The 23,622-nt window shown below is 40.0% G+C and overlaps 1 protein-coding gene across 1 annotated transcript in view; it reads left to right on the top strand.

The window, feature by feature from the left end:
- MEOX2 (mesenchyme homeobox 2) overlaps positions 1–23,622 on the top strand; it is an 81,653-nt gene that overhangs the window by 42,390 nt on the left and 15,641 nt on the right. Inside the window, exon 2 of the mRNA XM_040431291.1 lies at positions 23,321–23,493. Within this exon, the coding sequence (XP_040287225.1) occupies positions 23,321–23,493 (173 nt within the window). The remainder of the gene's footprint in view (positions 1–23,320; positions 23,494–23,622) is intronic.

Here is a 23,622-nt window from a genome sequence, read left to right as displayed (position 1 = left end):
TTTTTGTCGATTTTTAGGGTTTCTGTAGTGTTGCAAAAATCTTATAAAAAGTTAGAAACAATAACCCGTCCTAAAAGTGCAACACGATGGACCTTTTATTCATGTTTTTGCCTTTTTTTTCCCCCAAAAATTGATTTCACATGTTTTGTCATATAAACATCCCACGATTCTATAAATGCTTTCAGTCTTTACTCACTTTTTATTCCTCGTGATGGGCATTTATATGACTCTTGAGCATCACATTACCTCCGAAAGCCCGTGACACGATCGCAAACCTTTCAGACTAGCGGTATTAAAGTGACATGGCGGAAACATTTTCATTGCTCAAATTTGAGGTTATCCCTATATCCTCCTTGTCTGTAATAGACTATCAAATCCTTAAAAGAACACTTTTGGTGTGGTTATAATTCAGCCTCCGGCACGGGGTGGGGGGGGGGGGGGGGGGCGACTAGTGATGTCCATTTAGCCAATAAATCTGTCGTCGCTGACTGATTTCCATTTCCTGCGAAACAAACAAATCACTATTGGCCTCTTTCAAGCGGCAGACGACGGCCAAGCACAACCCCCCCCCCCTCCTGTGCTTCGACGAATTAGGAAGAAAATGGCAGCCGGCACCAACAGAAGAAGCCTCTATCCTCTCGCACCTGTTAGAAGAGAGATTCCGTCATAAAACTAAGAATTCAAAGGCGTCTCAGGTCGAGGCTTTGAGGAAGAGGCCAAAAGGAAATCCTTAGGAGTATATAGCTAGAACTTGCAAATATCCATTATGAATCAACTGTAGTACTGTCCCTCGATCCGGCGTGATGACTTTCCCAGCACAGGTGAACGCTTTTTATGAGGAGCAATTCATGCGCCCGGCCGTTAAACAGATCAGCTTTAGACCAGTCTGGTAGAAACTTCAGACGTTCATGTCCCCTTAAAAAAATAGAACCCTTGTGTCCGGCGGGGCGCTTAGCGGGATCGGTTGTCTCGTCTTCTTTTATTACTCTATGATACTCATATTTTATTTTTAGTATTATTACAGTTGTATTTTTTCTTCTTTATTATAGATAGGATTTATTTCTAATTTGGAATTTTATGTTACGAAATGTGAATACTTGATGTGCTATTAGAATGTGCAGTATGTGATACAGATGTAGCAATCCTTGTCTGAATTCTTAACAGGTTACCATATTTTTCGCCCTATAAGACGCACCTAGGTTTTAGGAGGTGCAATAACAAAAGGAGGACAATAACAAAAAATATTTTTCATTAGACCTCAGGTCAGACCACCAATCAGACTCTCAATGTTAATAAGACCTCAGATCAGGGAAGTATTTGGAATGTTTTTTTTACATATATATGTGACAGTTTTAGAAATATTTTTAATCCTTTTTAAAATATTATTTGTAACAATTTTTATATAATTTTTGTGGGGCTAATAAAACGATATTAAGTGTTTTTAACCCCTTATTGACCAGCCTGGTTGAGCCTTAAAGGGGAAAAATAATTTTTTAAACAAATTACTGCAGAAGATTCATGTCTTCTTCACACCGCTTCGATGGTCTGCACTACCCTTGACTCCATCCTCCGGGCCTGGCTATGGGCATGATCACATGCACTGCTCCGGCCAATGAATGGCTTCAGCGGTGACGTGCTACTTGTGGCCACATCACCACTGAAGCCAGCCATTGGCTGGAGCAGTGCATGTGACCATGCCCATAGCCAGACATATATAAACAGGGCTGGGACTGAAAATGAAGAACGTGAAGGCGGTGCGGACCGGACCACAGAAGCGTCGTTGAGCAGGTAAGTATGAATCTTCTGTTTCAGTACCCGTGCATAAACTTTTTTTTTCTTACCTCTCTGCATTGCAGCAGCCTTCATTCTATGAGGCCATTTTTTAGGCAGGGCTAATCAAAGTTCGATAAGTGCTGATCATGGGTGCACTTAAATCATTGTGCAATTTATATTTTTTGTCAGGCCTATTATTTCAATACTAAATAACTAGGTTTTCTGTCATTTCTTTTTTTTTTTAACATATTTTTTATATCTTTTTTATACCCTTTTTAATCCCATCAAGATATATTGTTTTATATCTTTTACTTTATGTTTATAACATATTGCCATTCTTCTATCACACTCTTTATCCTGATGACACAGGCTATTGTTAGGGAAACTTAGGCATATCGTACAGGCAGCCCTGGGCAAGGGCAGATTAAGTGTATCATATGCCCCAGGCTGTTTACCCATCTGGACCCCCTCTCCCCATTTGCCCCAACACCCCCCATTATATAGTATATAGTATCCCATTAATATGTAGTATAAAGCATAGCACCCCACTGTATGCCGTACCGTACAGTGTGCAATATATGGTATAACACCCCACAGTATTAAGTACCCTACAGTATATAGTATAATACCCCACAGTTTGCAGTACCCCACAGTATGCAGTAAACAGTATAGCACCCCACCACATTCAGTACCCTACAGTATGCAATATATGGTATAACACCCCACAGTATGTAGTATCCCGCAGTATATAGTATAACACACTCTCTCACCTTTTCCTGATGCTATCTTCACTTAAAATGATGGCAAATTCCTCCTGCAGCAAAATTCCTCCTGGAGGAGAAAGGACCCGTGATGACCTCATTACCATGTGACCAGTAACACCAATATGTTACTCGTCACATGGTGATGATGTCATCATATGTCCTTTCTCATATGAACATCATGCTCTCTTTCTTTGTAATAGGCGTTTTGGGCAGAGGTGGACCCCACAGAAAAGTCGGGCTCTGGGCTAGAAACCCAATTGCCCCTATTATAATCCGCCATTGGCCTGGGGTCCTCTCTAGGTCCACAGGACTGACTGCACATACTGTAGTAACATAGTATATAAGGCCGAAAAAAGACATTTGTCCATCCAGTTCGGCCTGTAATCCTGCAAGTTGATCCAGAGGAAGGCAAAAAAAACCCTGTGAGGTAGAAGCCAATTTTCCCCACTTAAGGGGGAAAAAAATTCTTTCCGACTACAATCAGGCAATCAGAATAACTCCCTGGATCAACGACCCCTCTCTAGTAGCTATAGCCTGTAATATTATTACGCTCCAGAAATACATCCAGGCCCCTCTTGAATTCCTTTATTCTACTCACCATCACCACCTCCTCAGGCAGAGAGCTCCATAGTCTCACTGCTCTTACCGTAAAGAATCCTCTTCTATGTTTGTGTACAAACCTTCTTTCCTCCAGACGCAGAGGATGTCCCCTCGTCACAGTCACAGTCCTGGGGCTAAATAGATGATGGGAGAGATCTCTGTACTGACCCCTGATATATTTATACATAGTAATTAGGTCCTTTTCCATGTCAGTGTTACCCAGTGTTTTACCATTTAGTATGTACGGGTGACTTGCATTATTCCTTCCCATGTGCATAACCTTACATTTGTCAGTGTTAAACCTCATCTGCCACTTATCTGCCCAAGCTCCAATCTATCCAGATCCCTCTGTAGCAGTATACTGTCCTCTGTAGTGTATATATGCAGTATACTGTCCTTTGTAGTATATATACAGTATACTGTCCTCTGTAGTGTATATATGCAGAAAACTGTCCTCTGTAGTATATATACAGTATACTGTCCGCTGTAGTATATATACAGTATACTGTCCTCTTCAGTGTCAATTACTTTACACAGTTTAGTGTCATCTGAGAAAATTGATACTTTACTATGCAAGCCTTCTACAAGATCATTAATAAATATATTGAAGAGAATAGGGCCCAATACTGACCCCTGAGGTACTCCACTAGGGACAGTGACCCAATCTGAGTGTGTACCGTTAATAACCACCCTCTGTTTTCTATCCCTCAGCCAGTTACTCACCCACACACAGACATTTTCTCCCAGTCCGAGCATTCTCATTTTATATACTAACCTTTTATGTGGTACAGTGTCAAATGCTTTGGAGAAGTCCAGATATACGACATCCATTGATTTGCTGCTGTCAAGTCTAGAACTTACCTTCTCATAGAAACTGATTAAATTAGTTTGACATGACCGATCCCTCATGAAGCCATGCTGATATGGCGTTATTTGCTTATTTTCATTGACATACTCCAAGACAGCATCTCTTAGAAAACCTTCAAACAGTTTACCCACGACAGATGTCAAACTTACCGGCCTATAGTTTCCAGGCTCTGTTTTTTTACCCTTTGGGCTACCCAATTCCTGATCATTTTACCAAGGAACTTAGATGACCAGTTCAAAAGTGGGAGTCTGATTTGCTTACACCCCGGTCATTCATGACCACAAAGGTCAAAGGGTTAAATGATCCTTTGAAAGTCTCAGTAAATAGGTTTGGATAACTGGTTTTTTATTATTATTATTATTATTATTATTATTATTATTATTATTATCATTTTCTCACCTACTTTCTTCAACTTTTAACCTTATCCACCCCACAGCCTATGTTCTGCAACCTATGGCTTGTATGGGCTCCCTTGATGCCTCAGTCTTTCCAGTCTTTTCTTTACTTTATGTTTATGTAATTTTATCTGTTTAATGTGACTTTGACTAAATATGGTGTTTGATATGGGCAGTTAGTTAGTTATATCAGTTGTTCCTCAGCACAGACTACAGACAATCTTGTTGCCAGAACCAATTGTAAATAAATAATTTTGTGCGTCAAATGTTCTCCATGAAAACATGGTAAGAGGAATGTTTGATGTCCTCCTTGACCTTTTAGTGCCATCAATTCAGAGGCAATTCTGCCTTCTACTTAAAGGGTTTTTATAGGGAATAATAACAATTTACCAATGGCCTCTAGCATGGGTCACCTAATGAATAATTTGTACTAACCTGCTCCCCATCACACCAGTCCTGTGTCCTGGGTCCCATTACGCCTTCTCCTGGACTACAGTTTGTTTACTTCTGGATGGGCATGGACATGATCGTGTGCACACTGTAGCCAAAGACTGCCTTCAATTGTAATGTGTCACTTAAGAAGGCAACCTTAAGGAGGCACCAAATATTCATCCAGCAATAGCCACCTTGATAAATTTGGTGCATCTTTTGAACTGTCTAGTCTAAGGGTTGTTTTATTATGCCAAGGATCAGGCCAAGTATATAGTTCCCAATAATCAGCCTTTGTAAAGGTTTAACTGAAGACCTGACGAACGAGAAAAATGCTATCTAGTTGGGTCACGGAATTATGAATGGCAGGTGGGTGTCTTAGCACAGACTTTGCATTGCATCTCTTTCCAAAGCAATGACACATTAATATCTGGAGAAAGTTTTAATAGGACATTCAATATTAGTAAATGGACAAATTATATAAACATAAGGATCCTACATATGGTGGAAGTATTTATTAATGGGTCATAAAGTGGAGGGTAGAGAGTGCCCCGGAGACACTGAGCACAAAGGCCTGACTATATAATGCAGAATTTACAGCATGAAGGAGCAGGTGTACACAGCTGAAATCATAAAAAAATCAACCCCCCCCCCCTTTTATGATACTATCATATAGTTTGCAATGTACATATTCCAGACTGTAAATAGGACACGCTGCTCCACTGGCACGATCCACTAAAGCCAAGTACAAGAAAATACTGAATCTGCTCCAATTACAGGGGACATTTTAGAGACTAAAATTGTGTGCACTTCTCTGATGTTATTTCATATTATGTAATTTTACAAAAATTTAACATAGGTTAACTGCTTTAACACTTGTAAGAAGGTACAAGGAATCATCGTGGATGTTAGGTAGGTGTCACGAAGGTTCCTGGCCTCGGTGGAGTAAGAGCCGGTTTTTATGTGTCAGCAGCAGTTGCTGTTTGACACCTTGATACTTAGTATTGCTGTAATAGCTGATCCGGGATGGCTCTTACTGGAAGTAGTCAAAGTGCTGGGTGGGTGACTACTCCCCATGTTCCAGGCCAGGTTTTCCCAGGCATAAAAACCAGCCAGCACTGACAGGTGGAGAGGATTACCTCTGTCTGACAGTGGAGCTCAGGAGGTCTGTGTGCTGGGATCTGAGGGCTGTGTTGGGATTCACCGATTTAGCCGGGCTAGAGCAGACCCATGTGAGGGCGAACGCCTGCCTGTGGACTTGACAAGGCAGAACTTCCAACAGGGTGTGACTGTTTTGAATATGAACTTTTCAGGTGTGTGAACGATCACCAAGCAACTTGCGTTTTTGTTTTGCTTTCACGTGTGAATAAACACTGATGTTTTGAACCAAGAACTTGTACTTTGCCTCTGTGCTGCACCCGCTAATCCTAACTACCAGATCAAATCCCCACACACTCAATATGTATAAATATATCCAAATATTATCTGTCCTGAATAATATCAAGATATTATAAGCAAATCCATTAATTTTTGCTAATTTTGTTAGTCGTTATATTCTTGTACATAGGAGCAGTATTATAGTAGTTATATTCTTGTATATAGGAGGCAGTATTATAGTAGTTAAATTCTTGTACATAGGAGCAGTATTATAGTAGTTATATTCTTGTACATAGGAGGCAGTATTATAGTAGTTATATTCTTGTACATAGGAGGCAGTATTATAGTAGTTATATTCTTATACATAGGAGGCAGTATTATAGTAGTTATATTCTTGTACATAGGAGCAGTATTATAGTAGTTATATTCTTGTACATATGAGGCAGTATTATAGTAGTTAAATTCTTGTACATAGGAGGCAGTATTATAGTAGTTATATTCTTGTACATAGGAGCAGTATTATAGTAGTTATATTCTTGTACATAGGAGCAGTATTATAGTAGTTATATTCTTGTACATAGGAGCAGTATTATAGTAGTTATATTCTTGTACATAGGAGCAGTATTATAGTAGTTATATTCTTGTACATAGGAGGCAGTATTATAGTAGTTATATTCTTGTACATAGGCGCAGTATTATAGTAGTTATATTCTTGTACATAGGAGCAGTATTATAGTAGTTATATTCTTGTACATAGGAGGCAGTATTATAGTAGTTATATTCTTGTATATAGGAGCAGTATTATAGTAGATATATTCTTGTACATAGGAGAAGTATTATAGTAGTTATATTCCTGTACATAGGAGCAGTATTATAGTAGTTATATTCTTGTATATAGGAGCAGTATTATAGTAGTTATATTCTTGTACATAGGAGCAGTATTATAGTAGTTATATTCTTGTATATAGGAGCAGTATTATAGTAGTTATATTCTTTTACATAGGAGCAGTATTATAGTAGTTATATTCTTGTACATAGGAGCAGTATTATAGTAGTTATATTCTTGTACATAGGAGCAGTATTATAGTAGTTATATTCTTGTACATAGGAGGCAGTATTATAGTAGTTATATTCCTGTACATAGGAACAGTATTATAGTAGCTATATTCTTGTACATAGAAGCAGTATTATAGAAGTTATATTCTTGTACATAGGAGCAGTATTATAGCAGTTATATTCTTATACATAGGAGGCAGTATTATAGCAGTTATATTCTTGTACACAGGAGCAGTATTATAGTAGTTATATTCTTGTACATAGGAGCAGTATTATAGTCCTAATACTTTTGTACAAAGAAGCAGTATTATAGTAGTTATATTCCTGTATATAGGAGCAGTATTATGGTAGTTATATTCTTGTACATAGGAGCAGTATTATAGTCCTAATACTTTTGTGCATAGGAGCAGTATTATAGTAGTTATATACCTGTACATAGGAGCAGACATTTAGCAGTTATATCCTTGTACATAGGAGGCAGTATTATAGTAGTTATATTCTTGTACATAGGAGGCAGTATTATAGTAGTTATATTCTTGTACATAGGAGCAGTATTATAGTCCTAATACTTTTGTACAAAGAAGCAGTATTATAGTAGTTATATTCTTGTACATAGGAGGCAGTATTATAGTAGTTATATACCTGTACATAGGAGCAGCATTATACTAGTTATATTCCTGTACATAGGAGGCAGTATTATAGTAGTTATATTCTTGTACATATGAGAAAGTATCATAGTAGTAATACTCTTGTACATAGGAGCAGTATTATAGTAGTTATATTCTTGTACATATGAGAAAGTATTATAGTAGTTATATTCTTGTACATAGGAGGCAGTATTATAGTAGTTATATTCTTGTACATAGGAGACAGTATTATAGTAGTTATATTCTTGTACATAGGAGCAGTATTATAGTAGTTATATTCTTGCACATAGGAGCAGTATTATAGTAGTTATATTCTTGTACATAGGAGGCAGTATTATAGTAGTTATATTCTTGTACATAGGAGCAGTATTATAGTAGTTATATTCTTGTACATAGGAGGCAGTATTATAGTAGATATTTTCTTGTACATAGGAGCAGTATTATAGTAGATATTTTCTTGTACATAGGAGCAGTATTATAGTAGTTATATTCTTGTACATAGAAGCAGTATTATAGTAGTTATATTCTTGTAGGATGGAGACAGTATTATAATCGTTATATTCTTGTACATAGGAGCAGTATTATAGTAGATATTTTCTTGTACATAGGAGGTAGTAGTAGTGTAATTATATGTTTGTACATACCGTAGAATGCACTATCATATTAGTTATATTCATGGAGTTACGATTACAAATAGTATTGAGCTAATCGAAGTCCACAAAGTGGATTTCGATTCAAATTTCAGGATAAATTTGATTCGCCGCAACGCCAAATTTTCTCGTGTTTGGGGGTAGTGAATCAAATAATCCTGAAATACTGTAAAAAAAAAAAAGAGAGATATCTGATCCCTTTGCTTGCAACGGGCCGGCCGCCAACATCTTGCTTGAAGATCTCGGCTGAAATCCCATGTGCGGTGAGGTATGAGGTCACCTTAACGGCCGGCATGATTACGTCATCACGAGCTGTGCGAGATTTCGCGTCAGATCTTTATGCAAGTAAGCGGCTGCCGGCCGGTCGTGAGCAAATGGATCAGATAAGTATGGTTTTTTGTTTTTAATTTTATTTTACACTGTTATTTATGTCAGTTGCTGGATTATGTATGAACATGGCATTTGAGGTGTACATTTATGTGTAAGGCCTCTTTCACACTTGCGTTGTCCGGATCCGTCGTGTACTCCATTTGCCGGAGGTGCCCGCCGGATCCGTAACACCGCAAGTGAACTGAAAGCATTTGAAGACTGATCCGTCTTCAAAATGCGTTCAGTGTTACTATGGCAGCCAGGACGCTATTAAAGTCCTGGTTGCCATAGTAGTAGTGGGGAGCGGGGGAGCAGTATACTTACCGTCCGTGCGGCTCCCGGGGCACTCCAGAATGACGTCAGAGTGCCCCATGCGCATGGATGACGTGATCCATGCGATCACGTCATCCATGCGCGTGGGGCGCCCTGACGTCACTCTGATGCGCCCTGGGAGCCGCACGGACGGTAAGTATACTGCTCCCCCGCTCCCCACTACACTTTACCATGGCAAACAGGACTTTAGCGTCCTGGCAGCCATGGTAACCATTCAGAAAAAGCTAAACATTGGATCCGGTAATGCGCCGAAACGACGTTTAGCTTAAGGCCGGATCCGGATCAATGCCTTTCAATGGGCATTAATTCCGGATCCGGCTTTGCGGCAAGTGTTCAGGATTTTTGACCGGAGCAAAAAGCGCAGCATGCTGCGGTATTTTCTCCGCCCAAAAAACGTTCCGGTCCGGAACTGAAGACATCCTGATGCATCCTGAACGGATTTCTCTCCATTCAGAATGCATGGGGATAATCCTGATCAGGATTCTTCCGGCATAGAGCCCCGACGACGGAACTCTATGCCGGAAGAAAAGAACAACGCAAGTGTGAAAGGGCCCTAATTAGACCCACTACTTACTAAAAAATGCACTTTGTGACAAAATAATTTTTCACGAAGCAGATTTTTTTGTAAAATTCGGCAAAGCATCTGAATCGAACTTTTCAATAATTCGCTCATCACTAATTGCAATTATTTCTGGCTTTATAGCTACTATAGAAAATGTAGTATTTTTATTTATTCCTAAATTCTAAAGATGCGCTTTGCTATCATGATATTGATGTATTAGTAGTTAGGCTTATCTTTCTTTGAGTGTTGGAAAGCCGGGTAATATAATTAAGGAGAATATGTACACTGGATATTTTATAGCTAAAATGGGTTATTGTATGAGTAATGTAAAATATTGAAAATCATACAGCATTTAGTACATGACAATCTCCATCTAACAGAGCTTGATCCAGCCTTGTACCTCAAATGGGTCCAAAGAGCTTCCCAGTCACAGGTGCCATTGCTCTGCTAGATGTGTTTCAAGCTGGCAGCTCAGGAGCGTGTCCTTTCTCAGGGGGCATGTCCTTTCTGCAGCAGCTGGTGGCAGTCGCAGGATGGAACCGAGTATGTATGTCAACCTCAGTGAGCTGAACAGAGAATTTAGAAAAAGGGCAGTCAGCAGGTGGCGCTATACAGGTAGATTTCAGTGACTAATATAGTGGCTATACTTAATTTTTAATTACATGCAATTACAAAAGTATTCAAGTGCAGTTGCTTTTTTTGAAAAATGTAAAATATTTTAGGTGGGACAACCCCTTTAACAGAAGTTTAAAGCTGAAAGGATTCTATATACTGTTTATTTTATTTTGATATCCATGGACATATAAATCTTTCTAATGATTGCAGAAGGGCAGGTATACAGCTCCGGTGATAGACAATGCAGCGGCTGGCAGCAGCATTCATTCTTTTTTCATTCTTCAGTGATGACTTGACTTTGATACATCTGGCTGTTAATTCACTTTGTCATCTGGGAATGTGTGTGACGGGGATTCTCTCGGTTATATTGGACATACCCGCCGCCATGCCAAAGTTTTGACTTCATGAATGAAATTGCAGCAGTCATACAAGCTGAATGAAATCGTCTTCTCTGTAGCGATCGCCGGCCAGGCTCCTCAGCCAGCTGCAGCAGTTTTCTCCAGGGGACTTTGCTCACAGATATCCTATCTAGCCCAATACTCTGTAACCTTTGGAGTCGTTACTTTTGTACATTGTGTGTCAAAAGTTCAGCTGCAAATTTATATTGAGCAACAGACTCGTAAACGACAAGCAATATGATTCTATCGATAATTATATTTGATAACAGTAGATTAATTTTATTCGTGTCTTATTAAAAAAAAAAATTGTAATATTTTCAAAAAGAAAATTTTATATGTCTGCCCAGCAAAATGGCAAATTGATTACAAGCAGTTGCATTGATTGCACGTGTCAATAAATGAACCCTGTATGTATTATGGGGCAGTAGAATCTACACGCGCCGCCATATGGTGTTGCTGTATGATAGATTCCTCCCATATACAGCATCTGAAGACAAGAAGCATATACAGACCCATCATAGACCTTTGTCCTATGATTAAGGGCTCATGCACGCGACCGTATGTATTTTGCGGTCCGCAAAAAAAGTATCCGCAAAAAAATACGGATGACGCCAGTGTGCATTCTGTATTTTGCGGAACGGAACAGCCGGCCCCTAATGGAACAGTCCTATCCTTGTCCATAATGGTGACAATAATCGGTCATGTTCTATTTTTTTGCAGAACAAACATACGGAAACATATGGAAACGGGATGCACACGGAGTAAATTCCGTTTTTTTTTTTTTGGCAGACCCATTGAAATGAATGGTTCCACATACGGTTCGCAAAAAAAAAAAATTGGAACGGACATGGAAAGAAAATACGTTTGTGTGCATGAGCCCTAACAAGGGTCTTATGGAACATCACAATTTCTACATTATGATTAAATTGATTATAGAAATAGAAGCATTTTAGATTAAATAAAATTTGATTGAGGGTTAGGAAATAATAGAAAGGTGTAAAAGATCAATTTGGGGAAATTGAGATAAGCAAGAATACAGTGAATACTATATTCTCTTGCACAATGGGTTGATTATTATTGGATTTTTTTAAATTGTTTTTTATTTATTTATTTTCTACATTTAAAAGAAAATATAGAAATTAAATAGAAAATTGGAGAAATAAAAAAGAAGGAAGACATTTGCTATTGTTGGGTTCAAATTTCCTTTTATATGTAGCTGACTTCATGCATGGTCATCTTCACCGGGTCTACTAGAATTTCCCATGTGATGAGGAGATAGATGCAAGCAAATAAATCCTACTGGTCTGAGATTTACTTATGGTGATTAAAGGCAGAAACTCCTAAAAAAAAAAAAAATTATTGTCCCAATGAAGAGAATCTAAATTTTCCCAAATCCCCTCTCTAATTCCAAAATAAAATAAAATAAAATAAAATAAAAAATGAATTGTTTTCCTTGTCCAATCACACTGGCCCAAAATATTTAATTATGGTACAACAAATAGGGATTTTGACAATCAGGCTTGTCCAAAAAGTCTGCCTTTAATTTTGGGTTACACAGTAGTTATGTAAGAGATACATTATTACTAATGTCAAACCCTTAGGACTCTTGCACATAAACCTTATTATGGCATTATAACAGTTCCACGAGGTACAGAGTGCACAGTTAGGTGCTGTAGGTGTCTCTTTATCTTTGTAGAGGGGTGATTTCTGTAAAAAAATACTATCATGCCATACTCTATGATGTCATTCTCTGTGGCCCCCGACTATTTGGGTATGGACATACTTGTCTATGTCCTCATAGTTCAGAAAGGACTAAAAACGGTTATTGTCTTCTGCTTAGTTCTGCCCTGAGGGAGTTTTTTTTTATCTCATTGGTGATCTTTGAGTTCCTGTTTCAGGCACCACCCCTAGGAACCCTAACTCGGGTCAACACAATTTTAAAGGGGTATTCCCATCAAAGGCACTTTATGACATACCCATTAGTTCTCTGGGACCCAATATACTGTATCAGAAGAATAGGGTTTCCTGACACCCTGTTTGGAACGCCAGAGAGCGGGTGTTAATTAAATACTTGGGTTTCTCCATAACTACAGTGAAGAGAGTCACACACATGTGTGGTCTCCTACTCTCTACAGTGCCAAGCAGGGAGACCCCCATTGTCCTAAAAGATAATGGTCCCAGAAGTAGATGCCAACCAATTATACTGTACATATTGCAGCCCTTATAAATGGTTCAATCTGACAATATGGCCAGTAGGACCAGAAACATGTCCGCCTTGGTCTGTCAGATGTTGCATGTTGAAAGTCAATGAGATCTGCAAAATCACCTCCGCATATATGGATCGATGTAAGAACCTCTTTTGGGGCCATCTCCCCACCACCAAACAACAAGACAATTCAAAATGGACGGTGCCTGAAAAATAAAAGCCATGCTGTAATTGGCTGCTATGGGCGACAGTCATTTTCTTGTTGTCATGAATTCGCCCCTTTGTGGTTAGTTCTAACCTGTACTATGAGGGGCAGGATAAAGATGGCGACTTCGCAGCAAGAAACAGCTTTTTGCTTGTTGGAATTTGCAGGATCGGGGTCTGTGGTGACAAGACAGCGAGATTTTCAGAATATATTTGGTCAATGTGCTCGGCATAGAAAATGCATTTTGCCTTGGGTGAAGCTATTCGATACGACTGGCTGTTTATGTCATGGGAAAAGTTCGGGCCGCCCAAAGATTCCAGATTTGAACAGGATCTGAGCCTTGTACGAGCATAGTCCTACAAAGTCGCCCAGGCTGACCAGTATGGAACTACAAGTGCCACAAACCCCGGTAGGGCAGATCCTATGAAAACGTCTGCGCTACTGCCTGACCTTTTGCATGTGCACTTGGCAGCTGAAGGCATCTGTGTTGGTTCCATGTTCCTATGTGCTTGCAATGCTGAGAAAAATTACGTTTAAATATTTGCAAATGAGCCTCTAGGAGCAACGGGGGCGTTACCATTACATCTAGAGGCTCTGCTTTCTATGCAACTGCTGCGCCCTCTGCACTTGATTGACAGGACCAGGTGTGATGATGTTTTTACTGCCCAGTCCTGTCAATCAAAGTGCAGAGGGTGTGGCAGTTGCAGAGAGAGCAGAGCCTCTAGGTGTAATGGTAACGCCCCCGTTGCTCCTAGAGGCTCATTTGCATATATTAAAACTTTATTTTTCTCAGCAATGGGGGCACATATGAACATGGGACCAACACAGATGCCTTCAGCTGCCAAGTGCACATGTAACAGGTCAGTGTCGTAGGGACAAAACTGCTGACAGATGCCCTTTAATGGAGGATGAGGAGGCTGCATATTCAGGATCCAGTAGATATAGAAGCGATGTGGATTTTTAGATTACAAACTATGTACCCTAGTGGGTTAAATGAGGCAATTTCATATTCATGCTTCATTTGACCCTTAGGGACCACAATATGGATACTTTCTGCTGTGTCCTTTGCGTGCATCTATATGGTTAAATAATCTTGACCATATGCAATGGATTTTCGGTCCAGTTTGCTTATCTCATTGCCCCTTGTATCCTCTTGACGCCCTCTATATGTATATACTGGATTTAGGGAGGCGGGGCTTGTTTCTTGATTCATGTCACTATGTTTGCTATCTTTCATCTATTCATGCCTGCGGGATACGGTTCTTTCTTTCCTTTTTTGTATATGTACATATACTTACCGTGATGTCACCAACTTGCGGTCTCTCGATTTAGCCAACTTTAGTGCCAGACGTGTAAGTGACACATTCTTGGCCGCGACTTTCGATTCCCCCTATTCACATGGGCATTTGTTATGCTAGTATGGAGGTGTGTGATGTGATGAGGGCGCTGGGCGGATCGGGGGTGCATGTCAGATGACGCGCCTTTCTTTGATTTGACCGAGCGCTTACACACGCCCCCTTTGTAGGCGGGGTTTACTCGATATATTTTCGGCGTTCATACGGCCGCGCACGGCCACCATAGCGCCGAATACCTCTACACACAACAGTGTGAGGTGATTCTGCCGTACAGGCACACTTCATTATAACAGAGATTCTCGCTTCGCTCCTGATGAATTGTGGCTCATATGGCCATAGCGAAACGCGTTGAGCCGGTGATCCTCTGGTTCTCTTACACGGCTCTCCAGGCAGGGTGTTACTCTGATTGAGCAGCGCTACTGCTGACTCGAGTATATGGGGTCTGTGATCTATATTATACCTCTGGCTTATTAGGTTGACTGAGACAGCTGAGTGAGCATCCACATACACCTTGGTGGGTGTCTTACCCTGCAGGGGTTTTAGTCCCTCGCCAGCTGTCCCATATCACCTAGCCAAGTAGATTCACAATAAACACACCTGCATCTGGTTTAACCCCTTGAGCCGTGTCTTGATCCCCTGCCAGCTTATATTAGCACGGATGTGCTAGCTGGATGGGATTTCTAGTCCGGACTCCTTTACAGTGGTGAGGATTTAATCCCCCTCCTACATCACTGTTTTCTAGTCTGGAAGCCTGACAGTCACAGACGTGATATTCAGTTTCCCGTTTCACATATATATTTAATAAACTATTTTATTATTTTTTCCTCATACGTCTCTTCAGGCAGATAATTTTAGATATATGCACATGTCTCATTATGTGTTGCATTTCTATGTGCATATTGAATATTAAGAACTACTGTACGAGAGATTGCATATTTGAGGTTTTATATTTATATTTTTTTGAAAGAATGTGCTATGGACTGTTTAAGAAAAGAGCACTTTTACAGTGAGATATGAGGTCCCCTAATGGTCTTCACCAGGCCCACTGGTGCAATACTGAAAAAGTAAATAAAAAGTAAGGCAACCATTCATGTGGCATCAAAGCCGCTATCTGTTCCAGGAACCAAAGTCATTTCTTTCCTATTTTGTCTATTCATTGTGATTCAGAACACCAGATCCTAAGGGGTGCGGAGAATAAGTGTCACCAAAGTTACAAAGTCTATCCTGACCTTGTGGTCATGTCTTCCTCTACTCTCTCGGCAACTATCTACCTATCTACATATATCTATCTATTTAATCTATCAGTCAATCCTTGTTCCAGTCTGAGGTCAAGAGCTCTGGATCAGGTTTTCATTAGGAATATCTCTGTATTTTGCTCCATTCAGCTTTCCCTCCACACTGACCAGTCTCCTTGTCCCCCAGCATGGTCCTGCCACCACCATGCTTCACTGTAGGGATGGAATTGGGCAGATGAGCAGCGCCTGGTTTCCTCCAGACATGACGCTTAGAACTGAGGCCAAATAGTTTGTTCATTTCATCAGATCAGAGAATCTTGTTTCTCACAGTTTGGGAGTCCTTTAGGTGCTTTTTTTTTTGCAAACTCCAGGCGGCTTTCATGTGTCTTTTACTGAGCAGAGGCTTCTTTCTGGCCATTCTGCCATAAAGCCCAGATTGGGGTGGAGTTTGCAATGAGGGTTGACCTTCTGGAAGTTTCTCCCATCTGCACACAGGGTTTTTTGGAGTGCAGCAAGAGTGACCATTGGGTTCTTGGTCGCTTCTCTTACCAAGGCCCTTCTCCTCTGATTACATTTGGTGGGCAGTCAACTCTAGGAAGAGTCCTGGTTGTTCCAATCTTCTTCCATGTAACAATTATGAAGACCACTGTGCTCTGTGAAACTTTCAGTGCAGCAGGAATGTTTTTAATGTTTTTTTCCCCTTCTCCAGATCTGTGCCTTCACACAATCCTGTCTCTGACCTCTACAGGCAGTTGTTTCCTCATTATGGCTTGGTTTTGGCTCTGATATGCATTTTTAGCTGTGAGTTATTATATATACAGGGCTGTGTCGTTCCAATTCATGTCCAATCCACTGAATTTACCACATGTGACTCCTATCAAGGTGTAGAAACATCTCAAAGATTAGAGAAATGGGAGGCCCCAAAGCTAAATGTCAAGTGTCATAGCAAAGGGTCTAAATACTACAAAATTCTAATTTTATCTTTCTAATAAATCAGTAGAAATTTCTAAAATTCTATTTTCACTTTCTCATTATGGGGTATTGATGGGGGGAAACTTGATTTATTTTCTTTTTTTTTAGCACATGAGGAAACAAAACAAAATGTGAAGAAAGTGAAAGGGTCTGAAGACCTTCCATATGCATTGCATTTCTTTATCTGCATTTGTCTCTCATATCTACAGTTCCATTTCCATTTCCAAAAAAGTTGGGGTGCTGTATAAAATGTAAATAAATAAAATAAAGATAGAATGCAATAATTTTCAAATCTCGAGACCAATATTTTATTCACAATAGATTAAAGAACAAATATCAGATGTTTAAAGTGAGACATTTTACCAGTTCATGAAAATATTAACTCATTTAGAACTTGATATTAGCATTACATAAAAAAAAAAGTTGGGCCAGGGTCACATCTACCATTCTCTTTTCTTTTAACAACAGTCTCTAAATGTCTGGGAAGTAAGGAGACCAATTTATGGAGTTTTGGGAGAGGAATGTTGTCCCATTCTTGTCTGATGCAGGATTCTTGTTGCTCAACACTCATGGGTCTTCTTTTTTGGTTTCTTGAGTCACAAAATATTTTGTTTTGGTAAAAGGTCTGGATGCAGGCGGCCGGTTCAGCACCTGGACTCTTCGTCTGTGAAGCCATGATGTTGTGATGGAATGCCTGATGTGGTTTAGCATTGTCCTGCTGAAATATACAAGGCCAGAGACATTGTCTGGATGGGAGCATATGTTGTTCTAAAACTTCTATATACTGTTTAGCATTGACAGTGCCTTTCCAGATGGGTAAGCTGTCCACGCCATAGGCACTAATGCAACTTCATACCATCAGAGATGCAGGTGTTTGAACTGTGTGCTGATAAGCTGGATGGTACCTCTCCTCTTGAGTCTGCAGTACATGATATCTGTGGTTTCCAAAATGAATTTCAAATTTTGGTTCATGTGAGCACAGAACAGTTTTCCATTTTACCTCAGTCGATTTTAAATGATCTTTTTGCCAGAGAAGAAAGTGGCATTTCTGGATCATGCTAACATATGGCTTCTTCTCTACACGATACAGCTTTAACCTGCATTTGTTGACTGAGAAGCAAACTGTGATCACAGACAGTAATTTCTGGAAGTGTTCCTGAGCCCATGCAGTGATTGCAGGTACAGAATCATGCCTGAGGACCTGTAGATTATGACCATCCAATATTGACTGTTGGCCTTGTCCATTGTGCACATGGATTTCTCCAGATTATCTGAATCTTTTGATTACATTATGTACTATAGATGATGGAGATTCAAAGTCTTCCCAATTTTACATTGCAGAAATTGTTCCCCAATTTTTAGACGCAATTTTTTGCAGATTGGTCAATTTCTGCCCATTTTCCTTCTGAGAGACTCTGCCTCTCTAACAAGCTCTTTTTATACTGTCATGTGTGTTACGGACAGTGGGCGTGGACCCACTCTTGCCAACTAACCAGTTTGGCTTTGGGATAGACCGAAGGGCATTGTCCTGGCGGTCCCCTGGTATTCACCTTTTAACCCCATACAGGAATCTGGTCTTCACTACAGGGAATAAACCAGGACCCCACCTCCTGAAATAGTCCTGATGTAGTTGACAGCAAACCTACCGAAGGGTCAGACAATATACTTAGGAGACAGACCGAGGTCAGGGCAGATGGAGTTTGTGCATATCTGAGAGATAAATCTTAGGTCAGGGCTGGTGGAATAGTAGAGTCAGTAAGCAGGCAGAGAGATTTGGTATATGAGCAGATAGACCGAATAAACGCACCTTTACTGGCTGACTAGCGTGCTAGGAACCTAAAGCTCAGGCACCTTCTGCTTGGGAAAGGTGCCTTAAATACACACTAATGTACAGCCATTGGCTGGAGGTAACTTGGGTGGCCCTTTAACAGCTGGAGAGCGCTCGTGTACGCACTAAAGACAGGCCGGGAGGCCTTGACTGAGAAGCAGAGGCTGTGGCTTACAGAAGACACATCTATGTATTATCTATCTATCTATCTATCTATCTATCTATCTATCTATCTATCTATCTATCTATCATTGCTTGAGAAAGGTTCCATTGAGAGGACCGAAATGTCACATCTGATGGAATAAAATACGCATGTTATTTTTGGAAGTGCCGTGGAGTTCGTTTTATGTACATTATTTGGTTGGTTGATCACCTCTACAGCCGCTGGCACTCAGTCTTACTCATTTACTGCTGTCATTTTTTGCTTTTTTGTTTTATCTATCTATCTTTATCTATCTGTCTATCTCAAATCTATCGATCAATCTATCTTATCTCTATCTATATATTTATTATCTATAGATTTAGCTAATATCTATCTATTTAATATCTATCTTATCTATCTATCTATCTATCTATCTATCTATCTCATATCAGTCTATGCATCTTTCTATCTATGGCTCTCTCTATTGATCTTCATTTCATTTTATAATTCTACTTTATCTATTTTCTTTTTCCAAGAAATCATTGTGTGATTCTGGAATTTAACCAGATCTCTATTTAAAGTCGTGGCCTTGTAATTCCCTGGATCACAGAATTTAATATACATGCGTTATTAGCATATTGCATACCAGATGTATAGATGAAGAGAGGACAGAGGGTCATCTCTACGAATCCCCCCGTGGCCAAATGTTTTAGACTTTCCATCTATCATGGGGCACTGAAGACTGAGTCCTTATAAAGCAGAAAGAGACTGCTGAGCAACTTAGAACATCTGTACAACAGATGGAAACTCATATAAAAGCTGCCAACATTTTTTTGGGGTCTCCAACCTTTTTTTTCCACCAGAGAGAAACCATAAGAGCCTTGCTTCATAGGATGTGAAAAGAGACCGAAAGGTCAGGGTGGGATGGTATCTCCCAACCCAAAGTCCCAAGAGGTGCATTAAATCAGGATATTTCCAGAAACAAGTTTAAAAAACAAGAGATTTACAGCCTTTCACTTTTAAGAGAAAATGATATTTTTGTAGAGGTAAAAAGGTAAAAGAAATATCAACTTGGAGTTGACTGCAAAATAAAACTCGGAGATGAGAGTCGATAAAACAGAACTTAATAAAGTGGGTTAATATTAATATTTTTTTAACATAATAATATTTCAATATGATTTTATTTTACTGTTTCATTAATTGTAGCAAAAATTCTAAACAATTATTTTGAGAGTCCCAGGAGGGCGGCTAGATCCCCCGATTTTCCAATTAATTATCTAATGAGTTTCTGACCATCTAGGGGCTATAAAAAATGGAAAAGTTCAGTTTCTTCCATAGATAGTTAACATCCCTACTGGGGTCAAGACTCAAGACTCTAGAATCATTAGTGAAGCAAAAGTGTATTTTCACCTAAAATGTTAAATTGGTAACATACAGTATAAGTAAATGAGAAGTTAAAGCAATATACAGAGCTTGGAAATGATATTTCTTTTCATTACAGAGGTATTACCATTCTCTATCTTTGTTGTGGTGGCCATTTTGAAAAAAAAATGCCAGCAGGAAGTGCAATCGTATTGGTTGACACTTTTATCTAGAACTTGGATTTTTTTTCCCCTCGAACCCACTATTATTTTGTCCGTTTTTTCCATCAGACGCAACTTGGTGATTTCTCAAGTAGATATTGTATTTTAAAGATGATAACCGATATGGCTGCACTTCCAGTTGTCATTTAAGCAAAAATGGTAGTTGCAACACAAACAAGTCAATTTGGAAATACTATACTTTTGTCAGATAGCATAATGTCTTGAGTGATTTTTCTGGAGCCCAATAGAAGGAGATAGCCATCAAGGTTGTAGCTATATGTCTCGGTATTGATTGAGTTTGTTGACCTATCTCTGTAACTAAATACTAGATTAAATACTAGGTTGTCAGTGAACTGGCAGACTAGGTTGTCAGTGATCTGCCAGACACACACTGCACTTGGGGCAAGTGTCCACCAGTTCCTCCAGCTACACCTAAGAGCCAAAAGTATGTATTTATGTATGTATAATATCATGTAGGGCTCGCTCAGCTGAATGTAACAGTAGCTTTCCCTTAATGATCAGTTGAAAAAATAAAAATACTTGTAATTCATATGCAAATGAAAAGTTAGGTGCCCTGATGGAGGGCCCAAGACGCTCTGTGCACCTTTGCTCCTCCTGCTTCATCTGCCAGCCCCTCCATCTCCTTCTTGATTGACAGGGCCAGCCCAGTTGACTACGCAGGAACCTGGTCCTGTCAATCATGTAGAGGGAGGCGAAGCAGGGGGAGCAAGTGTTCACAGAGGTGCTCATTTACATATAGATTACAAGTCCTTCTTTTCCAGAAAGTAACAACGGATCGTGTGAAAGGTATAATTACATTCAGCTGAGCTAGCCCCACAAGAAATTTTGCGTGGTCTAACAGGGAATTTCCTGGTGACAAGATCCCTTTGATCTGGCATTCAGTAATCCATAAGGTTTGATAATCCAGCACTTTTTCAAAACTTCATATTCCCAGAACCAGAAGACTGAGCAGAGATCATGTGAGGAATGATTGAACATAAATTGTAGTAGCAGAATTGAGGGTAACATTTTATTAGCATTTCTGAGGAATCTCCCCTCTTATTAGATCAACATACATAATCCACAATATGTAATAAACCAGAATCGGACCTGTCCTATTGATGCTAGATTAAAGGAATTTTATTAGTGTATTATTATCATTTATTAGTTTATTAAATATAGAGGTAGAGCGTCAGCCAATAGCTTTAGAGCAGGAAGTCTGTGAGGTGGAGCTTCAGCCAATAGCTGCAGAGCAGGAAGTCTGTGAGGTGGAGCTTCAGCCAATAGCTGCAGAGCAGGAAGTCTGGGAGGTGGAGCTTCAGCCAATAGCTGCAGAGCAGGAAGTCTGGGAGGTGGAGCTTCAGCCAATAGCTGCGGAGCAGGAAGTCTGTGAGGTGGAGCTTTAGCCAATAGCTGCAGAGCAGGAAGTCTGTAAGGTGGAGCTTCAGCCAATAGCTGCGGAGCAGGAAGTCTGTGAGGTGGAGCTTTAGCCAATAGCTGCAGAGCAGGAAGTCTGTAAGGTGGAGCTTCAGCCAATAGCTGCAGAGCAGGAAGTCTGTGAGGTGGAGCTTCAGCCAATAGCTGCAGAATAGGACGTCTGTGAGGTGTAGCTTCAGCCAACAGCTGCAGGTAGGAAGTCTGTGAGGTGTAGATTCAGCCAATAGCTACAGAATAGGAAGTCTGTGAGGTGTAGCTTCAGCCAATAGCTGCAGAGAAGGAAGTCTGTGAGGTGTAGCTTCAGCCAATAGTTGCAGGTAGGAAGTCTGTTAGGTGGAGCTTCAGCCAATAGCTACAGAATAGGAAGTCTGTGAGGTGGAGCTTCAGCCAATAGATGCAGAGCAGGACATTTGTGAGGTGTAGCTACAGCCAATAGCTACAGAGCAGAAAAGTTGTGATATGGACTTTCAGCTAGCTGGAAAGCAGGAAGTCAATATCTGAAAAGCAGGAAGTCTGTGAGGTGGAGCTTCAGCCAATAGCTACAGAGCAGGAAGTCTGTGAGGTGGAGCTTCAGCCAGTAGCTGCAGAGCAGGAAGTGATGTTATTTTTACAATTTCTTTGGACAGTCCCACAGCATGCAGCAGCCACTGTTATTTCCTATTTCTTGCCTCATTATAAAACTGTACCTGTGGCTTCACTGTTTCAAGCTTCATTTGGTCTTATACTAGATTCATCTACAGTATGTTACACAGATGATATGGTGGTGGGGCATTCTAACTGTTCTTATGGTATAAGATTGCATAAATCCCAGCATGCTCTTTAGTAGAGAGCTATTCCAGTCACAATAAATCTTAAAGGGGTATTCCAGTAGGTAAAAGTTATCCCCTCTCCACAGGATACGGGATAACTATCAGATTGGCAGGGGCCCTGATCATGAGAACAGGGGCCCCATAAAGTAGAGCGCTCGGCTATCTCCGGAACTCCAAAGGAAATGAATTGAGTGGCCGCACTCATGTGCGACTGGCCACTCCGTTCATTTCAGGGGAGCAGCAGGAGGCCTGCATTGGTGGGGGATGTTAGGAGACTGACAAGCATGAAGAAAGGAGGTGGAGTGCAATGAAGAGTCTGTGTATATTTGTATCAAGATTTTCCTTAGAATTCAAAATGGCTGCCTATGGTGCCAACTTTCTGTTTACAATTACAAAAGGTGGAGCAGCTCTGGAGCCAAACTGCTTATCTTACAAGTGAATTTATGTGCTTACCAAGAGTCCAGCAATATTCAAGGGCAGTTGGAAGTTTTATTATTTGGCTGGCTATAATATGTGTTTAGCATATATTTTAGTATTAAATATTGTATTATGTATGTATGTATTTTATGCTTTTTGGGGTATTACACATATGTTTGTGATAAGAAGAAGCATAAGTCAGAAAACATCCGGATAATAAGGTTTTCATTTGAAATATTTCTTTTACATGAAAAATAAAATAATGAAAAAAATCTATATTTTTTTTCATCTGCAGATTCCCAGGAAGGAAGCTATAAATCGGATGTAAATAGTAAACCGCGAAAGGAGAGAACGGCCTTCACGAAAGAACAAATCCGAGAATTGGAGGCGGAATTCGCTCATCATAACTACCTGACCCGGTTGAGACGATACGAAATAGCTGTAAACCTGGATCTCACGGAAAGACAGGTACGTCCCATAAGAGGCTGCATACGACCTTGGATAATTTATAGAATATGAGTGCTGTGGGGGGCAATATAGAAGGACTTGGGGTAGATTCTATGAAGATGGGGTTGTTTCCCAGAATAGTTGCACCAG

Source organism: Bufo bufo, chromosome 5, assembly GCF_905171765.1.
Source record: "Bufo bufo chromosome 5, aBufBuf1.1, whole genome shotgun sequence".
Lineage (NCBI taxonomy): Eukaryota > Metazoa > Chordata > Amphibia > Anura > Bufonidae > Bufo > Bufo bufo.
Note: the sequence above shows the minus strand (reverse complement) of the source record. Positions and strands in the feature narration are given on the sequence as shown.